The sequence below is a fragment of the Coptis chinensis genome, chromosome 7, assembly GCF_015680905.1.
Source record: "Coptis chinensis isolate HL-2020 chromosome 7, ASM1568090v1, whole genome shotgun sequence".
Lineage (NCBI taxonomy): Eukaryota > Viridiplantae > Streptophyta > Magnoliopsida > Ranunculales > Ranunculaceae > Coptis > Coptis chinensis.
The window spans coordinates 88,076,231-88,100,995 of NC_141462.1; the positions used below are offsets into that span (position 1 = coordinate 88,076,231).

Consider the following 24,765-nt stretch of genomic DNA (forward strand, 5'->3'; position numbering starts at 1 on the left):
GGTAGGCCTCAATCCGGAGGTCTGAATCCAAAGATATGGCATTCGGAAGTTCTCACGACTTTTGCTCCTTTATCTCGCTAAAGTGGCACATTTCGCACATAATGGACTTTGAAGCCCGAAATGCATAAAACGCGTAATCAGTATTAACTCTTACTTATTATTCACATAATTGGTCTAACAGTATGATTATTAAGGGGTTAAAACTACAGTTTTGGGCTCTTATCATGTCTCTTCCCTGTAAGATCCCCCCCTCTCTTGTCGTAGCCTTACCTCTGTCCTTTCGGTCATCTTGTCCTACACTCTGTAATAATTTATCTACCTTCCTGGGCTCTTTGGCATTTCTCTGTAACATATCCTCATAACCTATGTACTTCTCGACTTTCGGATATAATGCATGTAACGTTGTGACTTTGATTTTGGATACAGATTCGTTGACTCTCGTTCCCGGCTTTAGCCCATGTTGGAAAGCGAGGACTGCGGTGTGCTTGCCTAGATTTTCCACCCTCAGAGTTTCCTCCTTGAATCTACACAAGAATTCCCTAAGCGTTTCGGTGGATTTTTGTTTGACGTTAAAGAGATCCGCGATATCCACTACCCTCTTTTTCTGATGAATAAAATGGTCTACGAATGCTTGTTCCAACTCCTCGAACTTATTTATACTCCGTGAAGTCAACCAATAATACCAATCCGAAGCTCCCCCTTTCAGGCTGGCGAGATACATCATGCGGCAGAGTCCATCATATTTGTTCTCTTGCCACAGGGGCATTTGTTGCCTGAAATGGTGCAAGTGGTCCGCAGGATCACCCTTCCCATCGTATCTCTCGAATCTTGGTTGCGCGAACCTCTTGGGCACCTCGGCGTTCCAGACTGAATCTGCAAGCGGATTCTGATTAAGCCCTGCCACCACTTTCTTCACCACCCCTTGACTCTCCCTTTCCGCCACCCGATTTGCTTCTCTGTCCTTTTCAATCATCACTTGGACCCTCTCTACTGTGATGCCTTCCCCCAGATCGCCTCTTGGCCTATGAAGCGCTTCCTCATGCTGGCCTTCCACCTCGCTACTCTCCGGCTCTCTTATCTCCTCCTCTCCCTGTGTGGATTCTCTTTCTCTTCTCAAACTGTCATTTTCATCAGCCTCACTATCTCCTCCTGCAACAATCCGGTTGCTTCCCCCGCTGCATCTTGGACTTCCTCTTCCACCTCTTCCATCTCCACACTCATAGTTTCTTCTCCAACGCCCTCCGCCCTCACCTTTTTGGGTCTGCCTCTTACTTTCTTAGCTATTGTTGCCATCCTATAACTTTTTCCTATTAACACTTGATCGTAGGCCTCTCTCTCCCCACAAACGGTGCCAAATGTATTATCTGATATTACAACTCTGAAGGTTACTTGTCTTCTTTTCTCTCTCTCTCTCTATCTTTTCTTTTCTCCCTCTCTCCTCTTTTTATCTTCTCTCTCTTCCCTTTATATATCTTCTAACCGCTCCATCTTCTCTAACCGCTCTCCTATCCCATGGTCTCCTTTCTTGTCCCACGATCGCTACTTGTCCACCTGTCTCTTTAGGTATCGTGTCCTGGCTACCGTGCTCCCACTCCTTCTTTCACTATTCTGCTTCTTTTGGGACACCGACACTCTACCGACCCCTATGACCTTCTGGATTCTGCGTCCCTTCCGTGTTTCGCGGACTAGATCATGTGCTCCTTCTCCTTCTTACATTATGCTGCCTCGGTCCAAAGGACATGTCATCTTGATGGTCATGAACTAGGCTGATACAGGTAGCCCCTTACATGACTTGCATTTGAAAGAGATTAAGTCTAATCGATCATCACAATGTCTATGATGTAATCTATGAATAATGTATTTATACACTTCCACTAAAAAAACCTCCATCTACATTTTATACTTCAACATTTTTAGCATATTTGCTGGATAGGATGAGTAGACACATTTTTAGAGCCTTGAGGCCATATAAACTTTCAGATTGCATACTAGTCTACTAGTCTAGCAATTCTTCCTCTACTGTCTAGGTTATACATAAATATGAGATACAGTGTCCATTGAACAATTTTTTGGTTCCCCTCAAGCCTGGACAAAAATGACTTGAGTACGCATAACTCTATCAGTCAAGCACTTCATATGTGCCATTTCTAAGTCTTTCTGATGAAGATTTAAACTAGCGGAAGCTTCAGTTTATTAAATCTACTCTGAATTAAACAAAAAAAATAAACCTAAAAGACGATTCTTTTATTGAATCTCACAACTCATAAACTTCAACACTGAGGAACCCTAATTACAATCCCTTTTATTTATACTAAACCTAGAAACCAATAAACCAATAGAAAACAGACATGTGTCCACAACTAACTAATGGACTCCTACACGACCATGGGCTTGGACTCGACTAAGGGGTGCACACCTTCAACATCAACAACACACTAATGTTTGATATCACTCACCCCATGTTGAAGAAGTTTGTCCACAAGCTAAAGCAGTGGAATGCCTGAAGTTGGAAACACTGACAAAGCTTCATGCTAGAAATCTAGGAAAAGATCAGGTGGCTTGGTAACAACATTTTCGACCTCATCTTCACCTTCAGCTAATAAAACAGGGCGCTTCTTCTTCTTAGGACACTCTGCAGCAATGTGACCTATAACGCCACATTCAAAGCACTTTCTAGCAACACTATATGTACCAGCAGCCGACACAAGAGTAGCAGCAGTAACTGCACTTGTCGAACCAATATAAGGAGGTGCTGATGTCGCACTAGGCGAAAGCACTTTTTCAGCACGCAATGCATAGCCATGTCATCAATCTCAAACATGATAAGTGATTCACGAATTGCCTTGCGCAGGCCATTAAGATAATGACCAACTATCTATACTACATAATAACACATTTACCACGGTAAGGAAGAAGTTTTATACCACTGTTCTACCAAAAATAGTGGCTAATATAGTTATACCACGGTAGAAATTTTGTTTGTTATTTGTTTATTAGTTTACACCACTGTTTCGTGTAAACCGTCCACGGTTCCAATTATTTATGTTTTTTAAACTACAGAACCCCACTGTTTCCTCAAACAGTGGTTTATAACTTTTTTTATTTTGGGCAAAATAATTAGCTACCGTGGCCTTGAAGTTTTACACCAAAAACCTCACTCTCTCAGAACCGTGTTGCGCTATTCACTCTCTATTTCTCCAACTTCTACTATTCTTTTTAGAAACCATTTTAATTTAACTGTGTTGAGCATCTTTCAATCATCGATTGAAGTGGTTCTAGAGAGACGAAAGTAGAGGCTCGAATCCCACTAATTTAATTTACCTCTCAACTGGAGCTTCAAAGTGAATCAGAAAGGAATTGAATCGGTTAAGCCTTATATCTCGAACTCGATTTCTATATCAAATTATCTTCCGCCAAGGCAAGCTATTCTGGGTTTCTCGTTTCCAAATTCATATTTATTTATTTTTAATTGTGATTATAAAGTCTATCTATTAAAATTTCTGAATTTTACCTCAAAATTCATGCTTATTTGTTCTTTTGAGGAAACCTCATGAGTTTTCTTGACAGTTAAATTAAATAGGGTTGAATACTTAATTAGGGTGGGTTTTCTCTCTGTTCTTCCTTGTTGCTTTCTAGTGATTTATTTTAGCTATACCAATCTGCAAGTTTGATTATATGTACTCTGAGTTGCTTGCCTTAAACTGTTTGATTGAACGAGTGTGTTGGTTGGATGATGTGTCTTGCAGCAGGCAACAACGACCAAGTAGCAGCTTATCTCTGTGTTTTCGGTTTATTGTCGATATATGAAGTGTTTGATAAAATGTCGCAATAATGGGGATTTTATTAAGGGTTAATAAATTGTCTCCCCAAGGTCTTTGATTAATCATTTCAGCACAAATTAAGAAGCAAGATTTAATCAATAGTTTAATTATCTTTGATACTAGTATTGTTTTGCATAAAGCTTTCACTTTGCATCGTAAATTTTTATATGGATATAGTAGCTCAGTGAAATAAAATCTACTGGCATATCAACTTTGCCTAGGATGATAACCTATTACTTGTCGATTTCGTCTTTATACCTTTTGCGCCTCTATTACATTTGACTAGAAATGGCCCCACTTATAATTGATTTTTGCATGTAGAAGCCCACCTGTGCTCATTGTTAGCCAATATTGTAATTGCTTAGGATTAGACTATATAAAGTATTTTCTTTGGACTTAAGGTTATGTAGTTTAAAATCTAAGTTGGTAGATTTGTGTCTTAGCATGTGGTATTAGTGTTTTTGTTAATCATTGGTATTAACATAAAGGCTTTTGGCTGTAAAAGTAAACCACTTCACCTGTTTAGTTTAACTGAAACTAATTAGGGAACTTCACTATTTTTTTAAGCAATTTCACAATTCACAAATACCTTTAACTGGTTATCTTATTGTTACCTCAATCTGTCCTTGTGTATCTTGTACTTAAGCTTAGTATAAATTGCTTTGGGAATGTCTAAGTGACTTCCTTGCAGTATGCATTTGGCTATGTGGCTTGCATTTTGCGGATAGAGGTACGTGAAGTGTTATTGGATTTCCTTTCCCTTTCATCAGTATCTTTACTGTTTTCTGGTTTTTATTTTTTGTAGTACATGTATAAGCTCGACCTTTGTGATACTTGTATCTATGCAGAACTTGAAGGTTCACGAAAACAGAAGGCAATTGTTTTCGTCTTCTGCTTCAAAAGATTCCACAAGTCCTTTTGTTCGACAACGTCCACTGGCGGCCAGGACAGCTACAAATGCCTTAAACCCCCCTCCTCCCCCATGGGCCTATGGGTCAATGTCATCATCCAATTAATTATTTCTCTGGTAAGTGCATGTTCTTTCCTTTTAAATATTTTAGTAGATATTAGCAACTAATGAGAAAGTATCTTATGTTCTTAGTTTTAATTGAGCCATTTGAGGGTTGTAGAGGACTAGGACCACTTTATCAGTAAGTAATCTTGATACATATGACTTTGGTTAGTTGCGACTTTGGTTAATCTATATTACAAGTACATATGGTTGTAGGCTGCTGGTAATTGGTATGTGTGTTGTCTTTGTGATGTCTTTGGGTGCGGTGTGTGGTGTGTTGTGCTTATGGAAGGAAGAATTTGTCCACATTCTTCATCGCCATGCATAGTACTGTATTCGCAAGGGGGAGCTCCAAATACAGAGGTGTCACGCTTCACAAATGTGGTTGTTGGGAAGCTCGTATGGGACTGTTCCTCGGCAAGAAGTAAGAAATCTCCAACTCAACTCCATACATTTACAGAATGTCTATATCTAGCTATTAGGCCTAAGTTTGAGACTGCATGCACTTCAAATTGAGTCGCTATATTCTAGTCGTGTTTGGGGTTGTTTGGTTCTTGGACACAGTATATATGCATGGAACTGTTATCATCGTTGTGAATACGACACTTGCTTGTTGGTATATATATCTTGGGATGTTCAATAGTGAAGTAGAAGCTATGCAAGGTCCTACTAACAATGAATTTCACTCTCCTTGATACTGAATTTTTTTAGCAACTCAACCTCTCAACATTAATTTGGCTTCCATCCAACACATTCGTTTTGATTTTTTGAAAATCAGGGTATATGACAAGGGAGCAATTAAATGTAATGGCAGGGAGGCAGTCACCAATTTTGAGCTAATCACTTATGAAAATGAGATCCCAGAAATAATATCAACTTGGATGACGTTTCAACTTACCATACATTGATATGATTGAAGTTTTGTATATGAGAAATGGTATTATCTAGGAAACATGTGGAAAATGAGTTTTGTATGTAGCAATGTTTACATCATATGACATATGCATGCAGACCTTGTTGATTCTGGCTAAATGTTTCAGGTCATAACTATATTGGGTCAGAGCATTTGTTACTTAGATTGCTTCGCGAGGGCAAAGGTGTTGCAACTCATGCGCTTGAGAACCTTGGTGTGGATCCAAATAATATTCGTACACAGGTAAGGTTTCATATGTACGTACTCTAATTTCCCTCTTCTAAAACCTAGAACCCCCCTACTTTGACATTTCATAAGTTGGTGAGAGCACTGAAGCTATTAGTGCTGGAGTTGGGGGAGGTAGCAGTGGTAATAAGATGCCTACTCTTGAAGAGTATGGTACCGACCTTACCAAACTGGCAGAGGAGGTATATTTTCCATTTGCTCATGTTTGCTTCTAAGTTCAGAAAGTCCGAGTTTTATTAGCTGGAAAACCAATAAGACCAAAAGTAAAAAAGAAATGCATGCTCTCCAATCTAATGGTCGATCATCATTGCTATTTGTGTAAGTATTATCCGGGTTCTTTATGTTTATATTATCCGGGTTCTATATACTTAAATCATATTTATTCATATCATGCCTTCACTGACCTTCATCTGTTAGAAAGAGTCCAGAGGGCTAAATTCTTTGAATGAATACATGCCACCCATTCTTAATTGTTTTGATCATTTAATTAATACTTTATATTTATTTTTTAATCACAACTATTTCTTTCATATAGGGTGATCAAACTTTGTTTATTCTTGGCTGGATGTTCTTGGGACGAGAATACCAACACAAAGGAGAATGTTTTTGGTGAAGTTATAGAGTTTTACATTTATATTTTCTTTTGTAATTCTTTCATTGCAATACAATTTGGAAAAAAAACAAGATTAAATAAATTGGTTTGAATGTTATTTATAATATATTTGTATTGCTTAGAATTTGGATTTTCGATTGGGAATGGATTGTTTTCAGATTGTGTTTAGAATTAGTCATGTGGACTATGGTGTTTTGAATATGTGGTATAGTGGAATGTGATATTCATAATTTTAGGAAGTTATTAGGTGATTTGGAACATTTTAATAAGCAGAGATTTTTTTTTAAAATAAAAAATATTATATACCACGGTTCTGGAAGAACTGTGGCAAATATGGTGACTTTATACCACGGTTTTTGAACACTTATTACAACGGTTTTATAATAAACCGTGGTTAATAGGTACTAATTTATACCACGGTTTTGCTAGAAGTATTTACCACCCCAGCTCATACCATGGTTTAGAAACGGTGGTAAAAGGCCTTTTACCACTATAAAAAACAGTGGTATATGACCTTTTCTGTAGTAGTGGCATTCATCAGTTTCAACCAACCCAGCATTAGTACACAACAGCTGAAAGTGCTCAATATATTCTTGAACTAAAGACAATTGTTATTTCAAATTTTGTAGACGAATGAACAAATCTTGCTGGTACTATTTAGGAACAAAATGAGCATGTAACTCTCGACGCATAGTAGACCAAGTGCAGACACACCTGTAACCTTGATTAATCCTCCTCAGATTTAACTCATCCCACCACAACAAAGCATAATAACTTTTCAATTTAGTAACAGCTAATTTAACCTTCTTACCATCATCTAAGTTTTTATAATCAAAGGCATTTTTCAATTTGATTAAGCCAATCAATAAACTCATCAAGATCGAGTTTACCATCAAAAGTAGGCACATCGATTTTAATATCACCAGCCTAACTCCTCTCCAATATGCAGAGGAAACAATTAACATTAACAACCCCATTATCAATATTATGAATACCATGATCTTCATCAAAATAATTAAAATTGTCATACCTTTCAAAATCACCTGCCTGGCAATTAGGTTCACGGTTTGCCCTATGACCACTTCGATCAGTAGAAGTAGAAGAAAGAGGAGATGGAGACCGGCCCCTAATCTCTTGTCTTGCATTGTGAGGAATGGGTTGTTCCCAAAAATTCCTATCACCATCAGCCTAGCGACTGTACAGGACCTTGGTAACCACAACCTCGACCTCGAACCTGATTAACACGCGAATTTTCACACCCTTGTTGAGGAAGACACACACCTCGAGGCACCTCGATCTTGCATGGGTAGCCCTCGATTTTGGCCATTAAGGTTTAACCTTAACTGAAAAATCGGATCTTGTGGCCCTTGGGGGCACACGACAAGTAGATGTTGGACTAGTGGTGACACTATAGGTGGAACACGCACAAGGGGTTCACCAACACCTTCATCACCTTGACCATATCCAACAATAGGTGGTATACGATCACCTACTACACCATTATTCTCTTTCCCCACCATTATTCTCTGTAGCAATAGGCGCAAATAGAAGAGGGACTATACCATCACTCTGCAAGGACGCATCATCAGTATCTGAAACCACTGAACCAGTATTTCAAAGTGGTGGGGGTGGCGGCTGCACCTCTCTCTGTACTGTGGCCATTGCTGTAGTAAAGTTCTGGAACATCTGTGTCATGTTTTTCATGTTTCCTTCTAAACGAAACATGCAAGTATCCAAAGAGGGAGGACGACCTCGAGTTGCTTTGTTATTCACCATAATAACAATAAAAATTGATTTTTTTTTTTTAGAAACAATTCGCAGTGAACAGTAACACGGTGAACATTACCCGATGAATAGTGTTTCGGTGAACAATACCCAATTAACAGTGTTCAGTACGTGAACAGTGCTCGTGAATAGTAATCTCGTAAATCAATCTGCTCCGATACCAAATGATAAGATTTAAACTGGCAGAAGCTTCAGTTTATTAAATTGACTCTTGAATTAAACAAAACAAAGAAACCTAAAAGACGACTCTTTTATTGAATCTCACAACTCATAAACTTCAACACTGAAGAACCCTAATTACAAGCCCTTTTATTTATACTAAACCTAGAAACCAATAAACCAATAGAAAACAGACGTGTCCACAACTAACTAATGGACTCCTACATGACCATTCGCTTGGACTTGACTAAGAAGCACACACCCTCAACATTAGCAACACACTAATGTTCTACATCACTTTCACCATCCAAAAACATCAAATGCATCGAGTACATGACTGAAGTTTTAAAAATATCACAAGATGCACATAATATACATTCTTCATTAAGATGCCCAAAGAGTGTGTTTTACTCTATTAAGTTAGGGTAAGAAGTAGATGCTGATGATGATAACGACAAATGTTAGTGGCAGGTACAGCTGATGATTAACACGTTTTCTTCAACTTCTTTATAGACTGATGATGAATCAGTAAATCGGAATTATCTACTCATTACCTTTATGATATTATGAGAAAAAAGGGTTAGATTTGGGCTACCACAAGGATATCCCTATAGGGATGAGTGTTTCGAGACCGTTGGATCTCGGATCCAACGGTCCGAAAATCAAAAACAAAAAGGAAGAGAGAGAATATGGGTTTGTTTTTTATTTTCGGACCGTTAGATCTCGGATCCAACGGTCTCGGCTGGCGTCCCTATAGGGATATCCTCGTGGAAGACGAACTTAAAGGGCTATTGGAAAAAAGGGAGCTTGCAATTTTAAATTCATAATATTTTCCGTGACTCACCTGCTCACTGTGCCCTTGAGGAAAGTAGTACACAAGGCTGCCGACTTGAGGCAAGAAAACAAGTGGACCAGCACAAGCATGCCAAAGCTCAGAGTTTATACTCTTCCTAGTTCCTAAATCAAGCAGAGCAAGCCGGCCAAAACACATGTGATTCAGAATACAGAATATAAAGGATCAAAAAATTTGAAATAACTCGTTTCTTTATTCACTCATTCACAAGATGATCAGAAGAACAATAGGGGAAATAAGGATAGCCAAAAACTTCTTTCCTTCTTTCTTGTTTCAGCATCCTTCTAAAGCAATTTACATTAACTGTATTAAGCTTATATTGCTACACAAGTTTTCCTGTGGTTTTATTGTTGCTACTACACAATTATACTTGAGCTCTTCTATGCTTAATAGGTGATTGGTTTATGTTGCTGGTTAAGAGTAATATCCAATATCAGCAAGTGATGCTTTTTTAACACCATCGCAAAATCAAATAGGCTTAGTAATGTTGTCAAGCTCTGAAGGGAAAAGATAGGGTTCATCGCGTCAAGATTTCGTACACTGGACATGATAAGATATATAATAGCATTACGAATAGCAGCAAGTCCTGTGTGGTTAGCCCCATAATGAAAAGTAAATTACTAAATTTACACGTGAGGTGCAGTAAGAAGAAATGATGGATTTACATACAAAGAGCAGAAAGGTAAAGTCAAAAAACACATTCTAAATAAAATAATTGGCTTTAGTGGCAACAAAGTAACCTCTATAAAACTTGCAAGTTAACATGATTAAAGTGATGCAAAACGCTGTGTCACTGTGGTATAGATTGCGTTTCATGAATCAAAAATTTGTTCAAATAGGTATTCTAATCATTCTCTTTTCATTTGGTATGTGTGTGTTTTGACTGCTTTCTCTTTTCATATTTCGTCTTTATATTCAATTAAATCTATCCCAGTGTCAGTTCATATCTGTTAGGGCGTCGTGTTAATAATGCATAAAAAGGTAAATCTGTTAGGCAGAGTCTTCAGCAGCACTGGGCCATTTTAACTTTGCATTGATGTCATTATTTAAACTCTTCGATAATCAGAATTCTTTTCTTGCAAAAACTTGGGATGTTCAGTGAATAGTTTTAACATGCAAAATTAGGAGTCTTTGGCTACAGATGCATACCAATAAAAAGAAGTATGTAATGTCAAGTACTTTTACACATAACAATAAGCTACCTTCTCCATCTACATGGATACTTCCACCCTCAAGAATGAGAGACACTGGAAATCTAGGAAGCTTCTCGATATCCAGATATCCAGAATCTAACATGAAAAAAAAATCAAGGTTTCAAATCTTCAATGTAGTGCTGGAAAAAAATATTACAACTTGGCAAGCAGGGAGAATAAACTAATACTACCAGGAGTAATAGCTATTAAAGTTCCAGTCTATTCCTGCAACCTTATGCTCTGGGTCTCCTAAACTCGGTGCCTTGTCATGTACAACAAATTGTCCACCAAATCAGTTGGGATATTCCAACAATGTTCTAATAATTAAGTACATTTAAATTGTAAGCAAGAGTAGAAAAAACTCACAGTTGGTCCAATATCACGAAACCACGAATGATTCATACTCATCTTCCACTACTCTGATATTTTAATGTAATACTAATTGCGTTAGCTCACGAACAATCAAATAATCACTCTTTAACCAAAAAACAATGGAATAAATTTAATAAAATTTCTGAATAAATCCTATCACAATTCTCCTAAGCCTTTAAATAGGCGTTCTAACCCTAAAACAAACAAGCGGTGAATTCACTTAACCAATCCTACAGCGAACAAACGAAACAAAAGACTGTTTTCATAAGCCCAAAGAAAAGCTGGGAGCGCGTGCGCGCCTGTCAGAAGACTAAACTGAGCACGCACCCTCGCACCTCCACTAACAGCACTCTCAAACTTTCACAACACCATCATGTGCATCTAGGTACTTCTCAGCAAGAACCTATACTGCATCATTCCCCCTTGGATGAAAGAAATTCATCCTCGAATTTAAATCATCCTCATCGTCAGACGAATCACCACAAAATGGTATGAGATGTCGGACATTGAAGACATCCGAAGTCCGGATATGACTAGGTAAACAGAGACGATAGGCATTGGCGTTGATCTTCTCAATTACTTCAAGAGGACCAAGATTGCGAATGTTTCAGTTTATTGTAGTCACCAGCAGAAAAACGATCCTTAGTGAGGACCGCCCAAACAAAGTCACCAACCTCAAACTCAACATGTCTACGATGTCGATCAACAACAACCTTGTACTTAGCAGTAGATTCCAAAAGATTAGAATGAACAGCAGTATGAATATCCGTAACGTGCTGAATCAACTCAGCAGCAGTAGCATGAATAGGGTGTAAGCCAGGGACAGGCGCTAGATCAGCAACCACCCGAGGATTGAACCCGTAGAGAACCTGGAAAGGACTAAACCCAGAACTACGATTAACCGATCGGTTGAAAGCAAACTCGGCCTGTGCGAGGAAAGAATCCCACTGTTTCACCTTAGTACAAATCAAGCTACGTAATAAATTACCCAAAGAACGGTTAACGACCTCTATTTGTTCATCATTTTGTGGATGATAGGCACTACTAAATTTCAACTCAGTGTGCAATAGTTTCCAGAAAGAACGCCAAAAATTACTAAGGGAAATGCGTGTCACGATCAGAAACAATGGAATCTGGTAAGCGATGCAAATGGTAAACATCACGAAAAAATAATTGTGCAACATTGACAGCATCAGTACGTAGTCTTTTTGCAGGCAATGAAGTGACCCATCTTGGAGAATCTATACAAGACCACAAAAATAGAATCGAATCCTCATTGAGTACGAGGGAGACCTAGAACGAAATCCATACTAATATCACACCAATGGCAAGTGGGAACTGGTATAGGCATATACAAACCTGCATTAGTAGCATGTCCCTTAGAGACCTGACAAACCTGACAATGAGTAACAAAATTTTGGACCTCTTTGCCCAAAGATGGCCTGAAATATGAATTAGATAAAAGCTTGAGAGTCTTGTCACGGCCAAAATGACCGTCATTATGTAAGTCAGTAAGGAGGCGAAGACGGAGGCTACAATCAGGAACACAAAGGCGCTTACCCTTAAACAGAAAACCGTCCTGTAAAGAAAATGTAGATAGCTGACCTTCCTGGATGACACTTAAGATAGGAGCAAAATAAGCATCAGTAGGATAGAGATCAGGGAAGGAATCAAAACCCAACACAGTAGTATGCAATGACACCAATAGGAATGAACGCCGACTTAGTGCATCAACCACACAGTTCTGAACACCAGATTTGTGACGTAAAACAATAGTAAAATCCTGCAAATAATTGGACCAATGTAATTGTCGGGCACTAACATTATCCTGATTACCAATGTGTTTAAGGGCCTCATGGTCAGAGTATAATAGAAATTTTGAGTGGATCAAATAGTGACGCCAATGCTTAAGAGTCTGAACAACGGCATAGAACTCCAAGTCATAAGTACTGTAATTTTGTTTCGCCCCAGTGAGTTTTTCACTAAAATAAGCCACGGGATGATTACCCTGGCTAAGAACAGTGCCAATACCAACTTTTGACTCATCCGTACAGACTTCAAAAAGAGAAGAGAAGTCCGGCAATTTAAGGATTGGTGCCGAAATTAATTTGGTCTTGAGCACTTGAAAACTCTCCTTTGCAGCCTGAGACCATAAAAATTTAAAACTACACAAACAATCAGTAATAAGAGCAGTAATAGTACTAAAGTGGGGAACAAAGCGGCGATAAAATGATGTAAACCCATAAAAACTGCATGCTGCAGTTAGGGTCGTCGGGCTAGGCCAAGACCAAACGGTCTCCACCTTAAACTGATCAACAGAAATACCTTCCTTGGAAACCACATAACCCAGAAATAACACTAAGTCAGTATAGAACACATACTTAGCCACAACAGCAAAAAGTTGAGCTTGACGGAGTACAGACAAGACATTTTGGAGGTCCTGTAGATGAGACTGGGTGTCCTTGTTGTATACCAAAATGTCATCGAAATACACCACCACACATTTACCCAAAAATGGCTTCAGGACTTGATTCATAACATGCATAAAGGTGCGAGGAGCATTAGAGAGGCCGAAAGGCATAACGAGCCACTCATAAAGACCTTCATTTGTCTTAAAAGCCATTTTCCACTCATCACCAAGACGAATGTGGATCTGATAATAGCCATACTTCAAGTCAAGCTTTGTAAACACGCCAGCACCATGTAACTGATCAAGGAGGTTGTCCAACCTCGAATGGGGAAACCGATACTTCGTAGTAATCTTGTTAATAGCCCTGTTATCGACACATATGCGCTAGGTGCCATCTTTCTTTGGAACCAACAGTGCGGGCACCGCACAAGGACTGAGGCTCTCACGAAGAAACCCCTTATCAAGCAAATCAGTCACCTGTCTCTATAATTCGTCATACTCTATCGGGCTCATGCAGTAGTGAGGACAATTCAGAATTTTTGAACCAGGGATCAAATCAATTTGATGTTAAATGTCCCACATCGAGGGCAAACCCGTAGGCAATTCAGTTGGGAAAAGATCGGAAAATTCCTGTACCAAACCCTGTACACAATCAGGAACTCTGGCTGTTGGGGAACTCGGCTCACACATTAAAATAAACACCTGACCCACCTCTAGCAACTCAGTCTCAAAACTACACATAGCCAAACAAGAGGGTTTAGGGCTCGAAGGAGGAACTGGAGTTGGCTCTCTACTGGGTACTAGGACGATCTTTACATTGCCGAACATAAAGTTATAGGTGTTGTGCCAACCATCATGGGCTACTCTGCGATCAAATTGCCACGGTCGGCCTAATAATAAATGACCCACTTCCATAGTGACTACGTCATACCACACCTTATTGGTATACGTAGTACCAATGGAAAACGGGACCAAACAGCGTTTAGAGACAGTAACTTCAGTACCTTTCTTAAGCCAAGACAATGAATAAGGGGTTAGGTGTTTCTCAGTCGGTAACCCAACACTACACCATAACAGGCTATTTGCAACGGCAAAAAACCGTTGCGAATAATTTTCGCAACGCTTTTAAAGCGTTAAAATAGGCGTGGGTAAAGTGTTGGAAATTTTTTAACGGTTAAAAAGCGTTGCAAACAAAATTTTCCAACGGTTATTAACCGTTGCAGAGTGACAATTACTAACGGTTAAAAAGCGTTGCAAACCAAATTTTCCAACGGTTATTAACCGTTGCAGAGTGACTATTACTAACGGTTAAAAAGCGTTGCGTAATTTGATTTGTAATGATTATTGATGATGTTTTAATATTTAATTTTTGCTTTGCAACGGTTTACAACCGTTACTAATGTGTTGATATAGTAAAAAAAATTATTTTAATTTTTTTCATGCCCTAAACCTGCACCTCCTGGTTTCATATAGAAACAAATAAAATTACCAATACTTTTTCACATCATTTGACAAGTAAAATAAACACAAGCAAACGCATGAAAAATATATTATATTCATTGAATCATATATATAACTTCAAAAGAGTTTTGAGGATTACAAATTCAGATTTACTAAGAGTTACAAATTTCTATACGATTTTCCTAGCAATTCCGAATCTTCAAAATGCAATAACAAGCATTAGTGACGATGGCTTCACTCAATATAAATCCTAGTGCCGCTCCACAAAGCCCATCTAATTCCAAAAAAATCACAAAACAAATAATGAACTCAGAAAAACAATCATACTAATTAAATTCATGCAATTAATTAAATACTTGATATTAATTACTTGACCACCCTCCCCCCCTCAAAGATATACAGATACTGTAGTGCATCATTGGCCATAATACTGTTAGGGTGTCAGTAGCAGCAGTTATAACGGTAGTTAGTTGTTTCGGCATCCACAATAAAGCAGCCGTTTATCAGGTCATATGACTGGATCCATCTCCAACGAGATTTAATGGACCAGATACATGACCAAGGGCACAATGTGGTCAGAGTCAGTCAGAATGTTCCTCACCAAAACTATTTAAGATGTGCAAAATACAATCGCAAGAACAATTTATGCATACACGACGAGCAATGAATGGAACTTTTTAGATGATTTAAATGAAGTTGTATACAGCTGCAGACCTAAAGGTAGAATCACAGATACTATATAGGAAACAAGTATACTAGTTTATCCATCTTCCAGCATCTCTCTGTGTACATGCATGCAAGACATGCTGCAGTAGTTGTAGTGGTAACGATGAAAGGGAACTTTACCAGATAAGGAGACATTACAGCAGGAACAGTTAAGGTCGTTCACTGCACCTTTTGGAAGTTCTGAACTGCTCGGTACAGCACTTGTTCTTGTTCCCTGGGCACTGAGGGCGGCAGCAGCTGCTATTCTCTTCTCAGCTGCCGCGGCTCTCTTTTCTCTCTCTGCAACTTGCGCCATTTTTAGTTCTTCCTGGAAAGACAGGAAAATATAATTAAATTTGTTTATTCAAACTGATATTAACTGAGGACCGCACTGCAATACAAGTAGATTACTGTGACTATTCTCTTTTCATAGGTAAATTATAAGCTTAATATAATTGCAAACTCACCTCTTTAGAGAGTTGTACTCCCTTGCTAGTGCGTGGCTCTGTCTTGATACCTGGAATAGCTCTTTGATTGTGTGAAACACTAGGAGCATTCTGGGCAAGTACTGCTTGGGCCTGCAGAGTCCACTGAAGCTCAGAACCAGGACAAGACCAAAACAATAACACTAAGTAATATGACTTGGTAGATTATCTTATAAACTATTTTTCTTAGAGACTTATATTAATGTTAGATTGAGTCATACAGCACTATTTTTTGACAGAATATTTTGCACTGTAAAGAGAAATCTACTACTACTTTTGTTTCTGAACAAGGTCAATTAAATGGTAAGTAAACCAGATTATAGGAACTAAGCTTTACAGTGGTATCCCAATCGAAGTACAGCAGTACAGTAAAGTGCGGGTTGTTTGCTCATTGAGCTGAATGTCAAATTTTTTAGTTTTGAGATTTAAGTCGACAAAAACAATTTCTACTTTCATCCCTTTAGATGATACACAATTGGAATCAGAACGAAATATTGAAACATCATCAACTACAGCTAATAACAATTCCAGGTCAACAACTATACCCAGAGACATTTTAAACAATCATAGACTTGATAAAGCAATGACTTACCTGTACTGTAACCTCATAAAATTCAAGTATTTTTTATTTTATTTTTTTGATAAACCAATAAAGTTCAAGTACAACAATCCTAAAAACAAATCTTTTCGAAAACAGGAATGGAAAGCGAAAGGGCCAGAAAGTAGTAGGAATTCCCCAAAACTTAGAAATTAAGCACCTGAGCCTTTTCTTTTGCTTTCCTTAGTTTTTTCAGCTCCTTGGCTTTTGCTTTCCTCTTGGCATCTTTCTCTGCCTGCACATCCACAATATGAGTTTTTATCAGACATGAAATTTGCCTGATCATTACAAGATAGACTGTTACCCTATTCAACATTATAATGTGCCTAAATGGAATGGAGTTGGGGCTCAGGGCATCTAATGACGGAGTTTTGCCATCCATAAGTTCTAATAACTCGAATAAATATCTTTTTTCCTAATCTGTAAAAGCTACTTCATTCTCGGCACTAGTATTTGTATTTCACCCCGTTATTATAGGTCCATCTTAGCAAGGTGCTAAAAGAGGCACCTATCATATAAATATCCAACAAAAGACAGAAAACTAACAACTATGGTATCCCAATAAAGTAGACCAATAAGAGACAAAACCATACCTGTTTAGCAGCTTGAGATTCTTCCATCTCTTTTGTCAATGGACTAGATACTTTGGCAGCATCCAATCCCATCTATCAAGGTTTAGTATGGGTATATTTGTCTTTTTGCTGTTATTTATTTGTTAGGATAATGTTAGTTGGAAGGTGGCATAGCTTGTTATAAGAATATGGCAAAAGTATGATTTTAGTATGGTAGTGGACTTAATAATGCATGTTTGTAACTAAAATGCGTTGATGGAATGATGGCTGATGTTAGGTAGTATATGATATTCAATGTTGTATTTTTTGGGATGAGTATATTTTACTTAAATAAAGTTTGGAACCAAGTTTGCTGAACCAAGTTTGCCATCCAGCGTATAATTTAAGGTCACTTTCGTGAGGCGTAGTTAAAGAATGGGTCTGGTTTTTATGAACAATAGTTGTAGACTTTGGACTCCCATTAGCTGATGAGCACCTAATATCTAGAATTCTTATCGAATAGATCGAGTTTTGAGGTGTATATAGATTACTGCTACGTGGAAGTGTGGAACTATTAGGTTTTTGTTCTATGCCTTAAGGAGCAAAGTTTCATGATTTATTATCCAGTCGGGTGATCCATTGACTATAACATGCAGAAATATATGGCAGTTCAAGAAATTTTGTTCTATTTTCTAGTTTGAAATAAACAAGACCATGAAATATATTGTGAATCCCGTTTCTAGGTGTTTTGTTCATTTATCGAGAGTCGAGCCTCACCTAAATGTATTCATATTTAGATCTAACTACTACTATTTTAAATTCACAATTTTCAAGTAATCAGCATTAAATGGTATCAAGTTTCAAGTCTTTATCCCATTCTATCGTTTTCTGTCATTAATAGTTTGTTAATCATCTCAACATTGTTAACATTTTCTGTTCAAGTGATGACCCTTCCTCACTCTGGATATGTTTTCTTTTTGTGCATATTTCTTGTCAAGTGTGTGATGGAGAGTGGGTTTTATCTTTAGGTTCGTGAATTTCTGTGTCACTGTGAAAACAAAAGATAACATTATACACATTTTTCCCTTTGCCTATTTTGTGCTCAAGCTCCACATGGGTTGCAAACCAAACTCTCACACACTCTACACGAATGTCACGTCTCCTAACCCTCACACATTGTTAACAAAAATCACACTAACTCTCACACATTGTTAACAAAAAATATGATGAATGGATAAAAGTTTACAATGTCCAAATTTTCAATCCTCACTGTTAACTATGTGATTTTGTCTATATGCAGGTGACGAGACTGCCCCACACAAAGGTCAGCTCTTATCAACATTTCCAGGTGGGTCAATTGAGGGGTATCACAAAATACACTTTACTACATACCTATATGAACGTGTGAATACTAAAGATACAATGAAACTTGTGAGCAGACTTTGAACTAAGAAAAATAACAAGGGAAATCCATGCAATAAATACATCTATCTCAATGAAGCAGGTAACAAGCATATGCAAATACCTGCACACATCCACCACTATCAGTTGTTGATTTCATGAAGACGCCGGATAATACCGATAAAAATTCGCGAGCAGCTAACTTCAGTGCATTCAAATTCTCGGCTGCAACTTGAGGGGTATAAGTTGCTTTAGCTCTTTGTACAACATCTGAACTCCTTGAAGAATAAATCTGTCCCTCTTGCTCAAGCTGTCAAGCATACGATGCATACAGTTAGGCCACATAAAAGAAAGAAAACGCAATCAATCTAAAATGATAAGGTTCATACCATCTGAGACTTTTGTCTTAACTCTCCAACCTTGCCCAAGATGGACTTCCCAAAGAAGCTTAAACTAGCACCAACAGTATATTGCTTCAGTATAGGAAACAACCACACATTGGCTTTAGATGGGTCTTTAGCTTCCAGGTTAAGGGGTAGAAGAACTAAGAAACGCTTCGGTCCCATCGCACCAAGAGCTGAACCAAAGCATTCATGAAGCTGTAGAAAAACAAAACGTGATGAGGTCAACACCACTAAATCAAGCAGCCACAATACTACAGTAGGGTGATTTAATGACAGAGTTGAAACTTGGAAGAACAAAAACAACAATGTACAACTTCAGAAATAGAAAGTAGAAATTCAGGTAACTCATCACAGGGGTATTTACTTTTACAGATTTAACAGTCAGCCACCTTAGAGTTACCTGTTTGGAGTCGCGAGAGTAAACAAGTAAATTCATTTGGGACTCGGAAAGAAACTTGACAGGGGCAGAAAGTCACTTCTCAGATTTCATCCTATCTACAAGTTCTCTCATAAACCCTTAGCCTATCGCCCCATCTACAAACACAGTTTTCGCAAGAGATTTTCGAATGCAAGCATGACTGGTTTTTGAAAAAAGAAGGGGGTGATATTATTAGAGATGATGACTTCGAGGAAGACATAAGGCGGTTGCATTCAAGTTGTATATACTATTATACCACATACAATTATAAACAACCTTTCCAACTAATGACCCCACCCCACACCCATAATCTCCTGCACCAACAATATTAATTAACAAGTACTCACCCTTTTTTTTGCTTAAACTAATCATAAAGCATATCTAATAAGACTAGTTATATATATTAAAGTAATGAGTAATAAAGAGGTTTAAAGCAATGTCAAATGTGGGGACCTTATTATTATTATATTCCCTTATATATAACTTAAGAAAGAAGATTAGAAGAAACTTTACTTACCAAAGAAATCATTACAGTCCACCACGGCTGTTATAGCTTATGCTTGAAAACCAAGTAATTCCAAATGCTTCTTTATCCATCCTATATTTTCAGATATATATATATATATATATATATATATATATATATATATATATATATATATATATATATATAAGTAAAAATGTAGTGCAAGACTTATTAGCTAGAAAGGGTAAAATAGATGAAGATTGAAAATGTGAAAACAATGAGGTAAAAAAAGTCACATTTTGTTTAAAAGTAAATCGTATCTCGATCTGGACTTTTGGAGTCTAGTCTTTCAAGTGTGAAGACTATTACATACTTCAGTTATATATTTGTTTATCCTTAATTTTCAGGTTTGAAAAAGGTACGTTGTGAGTTGTTACTGTTTTGACATCTGTCCCACTCTCTTTTTCTTTTCTTTTTTCCTGATCTGGTCATGTGCTTAAAAGGCCCATGAGGTAAGTTGCCTTCATTCTTCTGAGGTAGATAACGAGGCCTCGCCTATTATTCTCTTTAGAGGACAATAATGTGGGTCCAAAGTGATACAAAATGAGTGTTTCCAGAGTTCGATTGAATTACAAGGTCCTAAAAAGAAGAATGTTGTCTTGAATTCTATTCATCCTGTGGTCCTAAGACAAAAGCTTTGGCTGTTAGGGGTGTTACGATGCGCCTCAAAATAATTACTTTTGTAACTAAAAACATAAAATTAAAGTGGTTTGGTGGTGATGGGGATAGGGGAGGGAGAAAATTGGCTTTTGCATAACTATCTACAAATGAATAATGCTCGAGATTCAAGCTAACCTCACAGTGGCATTGTGGCAAAAATGTCCGTCATGAATATGAATATGAATAAGAGAAATCAGGAAAAGTTGTCTTCGTCATGAATATGACCGTGTTTCAATTGTCGCGCCAATGATAAACATTCTTTGTTCCTGTCACATCCTACCTATTTGCAAGATGAAAACGATGCTTGAAGCAAAACCCAAACAAATATATAACAAACTATGATAAAATATAAGAAAAACAATCAGGGCTGAAGAAACTAATGCACCTTGTATCATTTTCAGCATCCAAATTAGTAAACAATATACAACCTACCTGGGATTGTTACACAATCATCGATCCCTGGTTTCTGTATGAAAAAAAATAATATATAACACATTAGTTTTAAGTATAGAACTCTTAATCAACACTAAACCCCAGAACGCTTACATATTCTTCTATCGGACATGTATATAAAGACGAACTTGTTATTGAAGGCATATTCTTCTCCTGTGCGTTGTGATATTATTGATTCTATTCCTCCAAATGGGAAACAATTCAATATAAATAGTACAACACTAAATCAGCATAAAATCAATTTAGGAAAACAACGCAAAATAGGTAGGAACTTACCTCAGCACATGCTTTCGGAAGAACCAAACGGCCAATTCGAGAATGAACTCTGAGATTAATATCTGGGCACAAGCAATTGGTTTGATAAAGCTCTGATATTAATATCCTATAAACAATATCACAGACCTTCTTGCTTGTTTCTTGGAGCTCCCCAGCAAGAATGAACTCGTCCAAAATGAGATAAACCTTTATAGAGAAATAAAAATCAGATAAACCATGATAAACCATGATGAGACAAAAGAGTAAGTGAAAGAAAAGGTACCTTGTGGAAGTTAAAGACCAAATCTAGCTCACAGAAGTAGTTGCTGAAGAAATGATCCAAAATCTCGACAAATAAAGCCAGCTCATTATCAGTAATGTCAACACACATGGAGAAGAAGAGTCCAGCATATCTCCGGTAGATATCCTTGTGTGTGCGAAACTGGAAAGGCCATGACATGAATTAATAAATAATAAACAATAATAAAAATTGAAAGTAATAAGTCGATAGAAAGAAACCTCGACAAAGTTTGTGAACTTGGGATCGCGATTAACAACCAGACGATGAACCTCGTATTCGACTTTGTGCTTTTCAGAAAGAGGAGGAGGGGTTGAAGGACAGAAAGAGGGACAAGGGTCACCAGCAAAGATAAGAAAACCCTAACCTAACCCAGCGGCTGTGAGAGAGAAAGAGAGGTTTTCTATTTTGACATACCGACGGCGATTTCTTTTTTGTTTCCCTATTTTTGAAATTTCGAAGTTGTTTTGGTTTTTTGGATTTGTAACACTTCTCCAACGCTTTTTAAGCGTTAGCAATTAATTCCGGAAATTCACTCAAATAAACCAACGTTTTACAACATTGCCAACGCTTATTTAGCGTTGGCAATTTACTAACGGTAAATAACCGTTGCAAAGCAAAAAAGGTGCGTGTTGCAAATATCCTATTATGGTGTAGTGCAAGCTTGCGAACTGCTTCAGAAAAGATCACATTCTCGCAACTCCCAGAATCTATAATAAGTTTACAGACCTTACCCTATATAGTACAAGTAGACTGAAAAATATGGTTACGAAACCAACCATCACCCTCAGTCTCCTTAGGAGCCAAACATAACCTGCGAACAACAAGAAGTTCACCCTTGTCCCCCTGTACAAGCTCTTCAGGCACATCCGTAGAGTTAGCATCAAAGATGGGGGTGCCCAGGATACCACCAACAGGGTCCTCATCCACATTCTCATTCTCAACAAATAAAATCTTCCTAGGAGTAGGTGGTTTAACTGAGTTAGGACCATGAGCCACAACTTCTGGAAGGCCCCGCTGCCTAGGGATAGGAGCAACTGGGGTTTGGGAAGGAGTAACACCACCCCGACGGTTCAACTGTTTCTCCAGAAGTATTGCCCGTTGATGAGCCTCACACACATAAAACACATCAAACAGATTCAAGGCATCCTGTATATTAGAACGAAAACCCAATGTATCGCGCCACCAACTGTTCATCAGATTCAGTGATATCTACGCGAGCCAATAATTGGTAAAAGTCCTTAGTATAGTCCTCGACATACTTAGCACCTTGGTGCAAGTTCTGAACTCATTAATACAATTCACGAGTATAATTAAAAGGTAAAAAATCAACATGGAGATGCTTATTAAGTTTCTCCCATGCAACATTCTTAGATTTACCTCTTCGTGCACGAGTCGCCTTCAACTATTGCCACCAAGCCATAGCACGACCCCGAAACCGAGTTGCCACAAGCGCCACCTGTTTGTTGTCGGGCACGTCTTTGAACTCCATAACTTCCTCCACAATCCTGAGTCAATCAATCAGTTCGTCTGGTTGTAAGCTACCATGAAACTCGGGTAGATCAATTTTCAAACCAGATTCCCAGCGTCTGTTCTCTCTATGTTGCGGAACACGCGGGAAATTGTCAATCTCCTCCTAATCGGCAAAGGGGTTATTATCCTCTGCCTCCAGATCGTCCTCCACCAACTGCGGTTTATGGTCTTGTGGTTGGTCGGGATGCCAATTAAGGGCCTCGACCTGGCGGGTTAGCGCTGCTACCTGCCTTGAAAGTTCGGTCATTCGATCATGAGTATACACATCATCCAGATTAGCTTCTCTCTGAGGTCTACCATGTCCTCTTCCTACTTGACGAGGCATATTTAGATCGTAGCCGAATCTGATACCAACTAATGTAATACTAATTAAGTGCGTTAGCTCACAAATAATCAAATAATCGCTCTTTAACCAAGAAACAATGGAATAAATTTAATAAAATCTCTGAATAATCCTATCACAATTCTCCTAAGCCTTTAAATAGGCGTTATAACCCTAAAACAAACAAGCGGTAAATTCACCGAACCAATTCTACAACAAACAAACTAAACAAAAGACTATTTTCATAAAAGCCTAAAGAAAAGTCGGGAGCGCATGCGCGCCTGTCAGAAGGCTAAACTAAGTGTGCGCGCCCTCGCACCTCCACTAACAGCACTCTCAGACTTTCACGACACCATCATGTGCATCTAGGTACTTCTCAGCAAGAACCTGTACTGCATCATATTTTCTGCTATCTTACTACGTGCATTAGACCACTATACAACACAAAAGCTTAGTAGTAGTTAGTCTCACTATAGAATAATAGACAATGTAAGACACCATAAGTAATTTTACTTAACCTCGAAACTTATTTATAGTCACATGTTCAAACTTCGATATAGCAGTTGCTACTCTTACAAAGGCATTATGTCCAGGAACTGCATCATCTCACCAATTGTCCGGACATTCCTATAATTCAGGTTGTAAAGCAAGCTAGTAAAGAGACTTGCACCATACTTCAAATTCAATCAAGTCTCAAGAACATACTTTTTCCTGAATTGTACTTGCTCCTTCTGAAATTGGATGTTGGAACTTCTTTTCTGCAGTTTTGTAAGGTGGAGCTTTGAAAGAGAGAGCAAAAACACAAGAACAAACCAGATCAACATTCTGAGAAAAAAGAATGCACTTGTGGTGGTAGAATGGGTCTCATATCCTTAGTGATAATGCTTGTTAGGAATTAGAGATCACAGTAATCCCGACTAACGACAATTATCCTCAAGATCTTGGAATCAATGGCAAAACAAGAACACCAATACAACCACTAAAGCAATAATGAAATAACAAAGAATAAACGAACACAAGGAACTTCCGTGGTTTGGCAATTGCCTACGTCTACAAACACACCAAAATCCACTATAATCAAAGAGTTGTTTACAATGTTACGAGCCTCACACAAACACCAATCTCTCTCTCACACGCACACACTTTTGGCACTCACAAATTTATGTTATTACACTATCATAATGCACTCACAAATTTGGCTATTGCCTTACACTAATTATTGCTCCAATAATATACTCGCTACGCGCCCGAACACTATGAGCTCTCTTAGTTGTGTCTTGTTAATTCTCAAATACCACCGTGGGGTATTTATAGAGAA

General features: G+C 38.1%; 1 protein-coding gene across 16 annotated transcripts; it reads right to left on the reverse strand.

The window, feature by feature from the left end:
- Nucleotides 1-14,916: 14,916 nt before the first annotated feature.
- LOC147489703 (uncharacterized) lies at nt 14,917-22,223 on the reverse strand. Of its 16 annotated transcripts, none has more exons than XM_086570794.1 (13): nt 21,814-22,222; nt 21,578-21,736; nt 21,442-21,501; nt 21,316-21,377; nt 21,015-21,052; nt 20,722-20,862; nt 19,918-19,998; nt 18,968-19,177; nt 18,703-18,888; nt 16,787-16,861; nt 16,011-16,121; nt 15,685-15,871; nt 14,917-15,112 (listed from the first exon to the last, which is right to left on the reverse strand). In XM_086570794.1, exons 7-13 carry the CDS (start codon nt 19,927-19,929, stop codon nt 15,021-15,023), a joined length of 873 nt encoding a protein of 290 aa, XP_086426920.1. In that variant the 5' UTR covers nt 19,930-19,998; nt 20,722-20,862; nt 21,015-21,052; nt 21,316-21,377; nt 21,442-21,501; nt 21,578-21,736; nt 21,814-22,222; the 3' UTR covers nt 14,917-15,020. The 16 variants fall into 16 exon arrangements, with proteins under 16 accessions (XP_086426920.1, XP_086426918.1, XP_086426921.1 ...); XM_086570792.1 differs by adding an exon at nt 21,133-21,216 and having other exon boundaries at nt 21,316-21,501; XM_086570795.1 differs by lacking the exon at nt 20,722-20,862 and adding an exon at nt 21,133-21,216 and having other exon boundaries at nt 21,019-21,052; nt 21,316-21,501; nt 21,814-22,223.
- Nucleotides 22,224-24,765: the final 2,542 nt, after the last annotated feature.